This window comes from Cariama cristata, unplaced genomic scaffold, assembly GCF_000690535.1.
Source record: "Cariama cristata isolate BGI_N322 unplaced genomic scaffold, ASM69053v1 scaffold2612, whole genome shotgun sequence".
In the NCBI taxonomy this organism is placed as follows: domain Eukaryota; kingdom Metazoa; phylum Chordata; class Aves; order Cariamiformes; family Cariamidae; genus Cariama; species Cariama cristata.
Window position 1 is genome coordinate 54,702 of NW_009601989.1, and position 4,510 is coordinate 59,211.

The window sequence follows — 4,510 nt, forward strand, 5'->3', positions numbered from 1 at the left end:
TTAAGTCAAAAGAACAGTCTTAAATGAAAACTAAAGCTGTAGTGTAATCCTCTGCAGGACTAGAGGTTAATATAGATGTGTAGACCTCAATATTGAGTGGGAGGAGGAAGGAAAGCAATTAATTAATTGTGGTTAAAAAAAAGCGATGCATTTTTGTGCACAATGCACTCTGCACTCTTAACTTACAGAACTGTATCCCCTATAGATCATGCATATAGCTGTGTGTGAAAGACTATGCCTGAATTTAATATGTAATGCAGCAAAAGATGACAACAAGCAGAGCTATCCTATCCTGAGATAGGATTACTATTGAGAATTTAACTTGGGAGAACATTTTCATCACCTAAAATACATATAATCTGAGAGTTTTGCCCTTTGCATTCAGATCAGGCAACTTTTGAGCAAAAAGTGGATTGCCCCCATTGGTTTTATACTGTGCCCATCATGATAGTCTCTTAGGACTTTCCTGTGAAATAGTTGTCTATAATAAGGTCTTGCAGATATGAAGCTGAGAAAGAGGGAAGAAGAGTTTGTTTCAGGAGGATAGGGGAAGTAGTTTGGAAATCATTAGGCTTCTTTTAATAGTGTTAGAAGCATTTGTATGGAAGCTGTTGAATTTATATAATAAATTGAATGTCTAATTGTTTTACCAAGCTGCGTTCTTTGCGATCTGATCAATTATGTTGTATAACCTAAATGAAACAGAATGTCTTTTTTTTTTTTTCTTAAGCTTTTTGCCATTTGCAAGTGCAAATGTGGATTTTTCTTTTCAGTTCCTCAAAAGAAAATAGAGGCATACCATCACCTTGAGTGAACACAGATGTTTTAAGGAAGTTAGTTTGCACGGAAATCAGACATGGTTTGAGGAAGAAATGCTTATACTCCACCTCCTGCTGTTTTCCCCTCCACATGTTCATCCCTCCTACCCCCACACCCTTATACTCAATCTTTTCTTTGACCTTTGGCTAATCAAATTCTTTTAATAAGAGAAACAATTCCAATTTGCCAAAGCAAGCTAGAATTATATTTAACTTTACCTTTGAGATACGAGAGATTTCTGAAGTTATCTATTGGTGGGAGATGCAGCGTTGTCTGAATGAGTTGTCTTTTCTCTCTTACCCCGTGGAAATTTCTTATCATAAAAAAGCAAATGCAGCTTTTCCCAGTTGTGGACTGTGAGTGGGTGGTGTATGAAATGCTGTTGTGAGAGACATGGCCTCTATTGCCAGCTAAACCACAGACTGGCTGAGTGACCCTGAGTTCTTCCCTCTCCTTCAGTTTCTTCATCTATAGAAAAAATTAAAAATAAAGCACAAGATAAGGATACATTCCCCTTTTTGCACTGATACCTAAAATATCGGTAAAGCTGCTGCAGTCTGAGAAGCAACTGTATTACTGCAGCCAAGGTGATGTTGACCTCCAGTGTGGAAGTGATAAGGCCTTTTTCTCAAACACTTGCCTCTGTTCTTGTTGTTTTGTTTTCCTTTCTGCTGTAACTTCTCTTGTCATATCTTTCTGAAGAGTCTAGGCATAGCAATGAGCTTTAAGTGCAACCTCTCACACTTGGAAATTGTGTTGAGAGGCAGCCTACGTGCCAAACCGTGTTGGTGGTACTCCTGGTTTATGTTCTTTCTCTTTCAAAGCACTTGAAAACAGTTAATAAGAGTAAACTTGCAACCTGTTGTACGTTCAGTGCAGTGAATAGCAAAGAGCACACTTAAGGCAAAGTCATCCCCACTGATTCTAGTCAGAAGAAGCTTACACAAAGAGCTATGTTTTAATACACGGAACTACTGGATGACTTACAAACTCATCAGAGTAATGACTTTTACTTCATAACATAGCTTCTTGGGTTTTCAGACTGAAATGTTTTGGGATTTTTTTTTTTTCCCCCCTTTAACATTCACAGAAAATAGGCTGTTAAGAAGCGGAAAGCACGCAATTTATAGCAGATGGGTATAAACTGCTCCAGCTCTACTACTGGAATGGGATCAATCAGGAACACTACATGCACCATTTACCCAGAAGAAACCCACCTGGGGGAACCCTGTGGAATTTTAGCCTATTAAGAGAACACCTTAACAAGTTTAGTTTAAATAAAAACTTGTCGGCAGGCATTAAGCGGAGCAAAAGCTCTCACTCTCCATCATCCGCTCACCATCCCTTTGAGAAATGTGATTCCCCTTGCACTGTAGCAACAAAGCTTCTCCTTCCTTATTTTTGTTTTTTCCTTTTTAATCTGTAACTTTTGTTCAGCCTGTTCGTAAAAGCCGAGCCCCACAGAGGTTCAAAAAAGTTCCACTCCATTTACTGGACTTCTAAATAGAAGGCATTTAGCCGAACCAAGTGATTAGGCTTTCTGTTGCATTTAACCGCTCCCTTCATGTATAACTGGCTGTCTAGTGATCTCTCTTTGCTTTAGCCTATGCTCATCTTTTGTTATTGTCTCTCTATGAATGTTTCGCCTTTTTCCTCCTTATTTTTATTTTTTGGGGAAGTATCAGGTTAATGATACATATTATGTGTGTGGGGGGACATGACTTTTAAGACAATCTTTCCCTTTGGGAAATACAACGCTACACTGAAAATGTAGCTCTAGTAAGGCTTGTAAAAGAGATTGGGGCATACAGTATAATGTAGCATAAAATGGAGTATGTGACTTTAAAGAAACTAATCTATTTTAGGCTAATGTTTTAAATTTTGTGTTTGCCCCTTTTCTTTTCCCCCAGGTGAAATAAAATTGTGTTTCAAATCCATCACAAAACACTAGGGGATTTTAGAGGGGAAGGGAGGCGGGCCGGGGTTGTTTTCCTACCGTACTTGCATCCCAAACCTTTACCTCTGCTTACCAGTAGGTGAACCAGAAAGCAAAACTTGGCAGTAAGTGCAATAGAAACTGGCTAATTGGTTTCCTGTGTTTAATTTTGAGATGCTTTTTTTCGCATTCTTTCCATCCTGAACAAGCAATAAGTTTTGATGCCTGCTTGCTAATGAAATCAATATAAATGTTGCTTTATTTTTTTTTTTGTTCCCCCCAGCTCCTTTTCCTTTATTAACCCTTGGCAATGTCGTTCTAGATGCCAAGTTGACATTACTGCCCTGCCAACGAAGCAGACCAATTGCTTAGAGCTGCCTCTGGAAAAACATCCGGGGTCCCTGCTAATGTTGATTGCTGTTGCCCCGTGTACAGGAGTGTCTATCTCTGATCTGTGCGTCTGCCCTTTGGGAGACCCCAGTGAACGGCAACAGATTTCACAGCGCTATGTGAGTTAGCAGGTTTTTTTCCTTCTTTTTTTCCCTCTTTAGTTTTGAAAGTAGTCAAAATTGCAGGGGGGGGGAAAAATTGTCCAGTCATAATAACATGTCTCCTACCAGAGAAAACTGTTACACAGAATATTTATTATGTTTAGAACGACAAAGAGATTGGCAGGGTAGACAAACCCAAGCAATTTGGCTGCTTGTATTTGTTGAGTTTTAAACTAGTACTTTTCTTTGCAAACTTGAATTGTATTAAGAGATTATCATGGGGAATGAGACACACTGAATATCATGGACAGACCATAGTATACTTAGCTTTCTTTCCTCCTTTGGGGAGGATATGTTCTGGACTTCCAACTGTCAGAAGATAAATCCATATGATGGCTTCCATGCCTCAATCCTTAAAAGCTAGGTAAGAAGGAATAAGTGTATGTCTCTGAAATGGAGTGCAAGACTGAGGCATAAGGAATCTGAACCACCTAAGTCGAAGTTTTTAAGGACGGATTCCTCAATTCTGATTGAGTGTGCAGCCTTCCCAGCCCATGCTGCTTCTCCAGGTCTACCTATGTCTCATTTTCTGCTTTAAATGGCGGATGATACTTGCATAAACATGCAGGGCTCCTTCCAATCTCCACCATAATGTTAACATGTAACCTATGGGAATGTAGAATTTCCTTAGGAGCAGGCAGTGTGTGATGTCATGGACCTCAGGGTCATGATGCAGTGACACTGGGATAGTCGACATGTCTTTATGGGTATATCAGCTGCTGAACTGAAACAATACAGAAATAGTGATGCATATAAAAATGTAAGTAATTTAGTAGTTCAATAATATCTGTTTCTTACTGAATAACAAACAAAATACATCTTTATGTTTTCTTTCTTGCAGTGTATAAAGAATTCTTTTCAGGACATAAAGGACGTTGGCTTCTTACAAGTCAAAGTTTTAAAGGCAGTGGACCTGTTGGCAGCAGATTTTGCAGGTATTTTTTTTTCTATTTTGCAGCATATGATAACTGTAATATGTTGTGAGTGCTGCTTAGACTTTGTGCAGTGCTATCAATTGATCAAGGAAAAGTAAAGCTTCCCATCATTTCCCCAGCTGTGAAACCTGCCTCAGGGAACTGAGATACAAGATCCCAAAAGCATGTGGGAAGGTCCAGTGGATGGACATCTAATTTCCCCTTTAGATCTGAGCAGTGTGACAGATAGCTTAACACTTAGCGTGTTGTGCTGTTGTATTTTCCAGCAG

At 39.2% G+C, this 4,510-nt stretch overlaps 1 protein-coding gene across 2 annotated transcripts in view; it reads left to right on the forward strand.

Annotated features, from left to right (window-relative positions):
- MCTP2 (multiple C2 domains, transmembrane 2) overlaps positions 1-4,510 on the forward strand; it is a 102,867-nt gene that overhangs the window by 36,855 nt on the left and 61,502 nt on the right. For both annotated transcript variants that reach the window (XM_009710655.1, XM_009710656.1), the window contains exons 10-11: positions 3,078-3,264; positions 4,148-4,241. In XM_009710655.1, the coding sequence (XP_009708957.1) occupies positions 3,078-3,264; positions 4,148-4,241 (281 nt within the window). The remainder of the gene's footprint in view (positions 1-3,077; positions 3,265-4,147; positions 4,242-4,510) is intronic.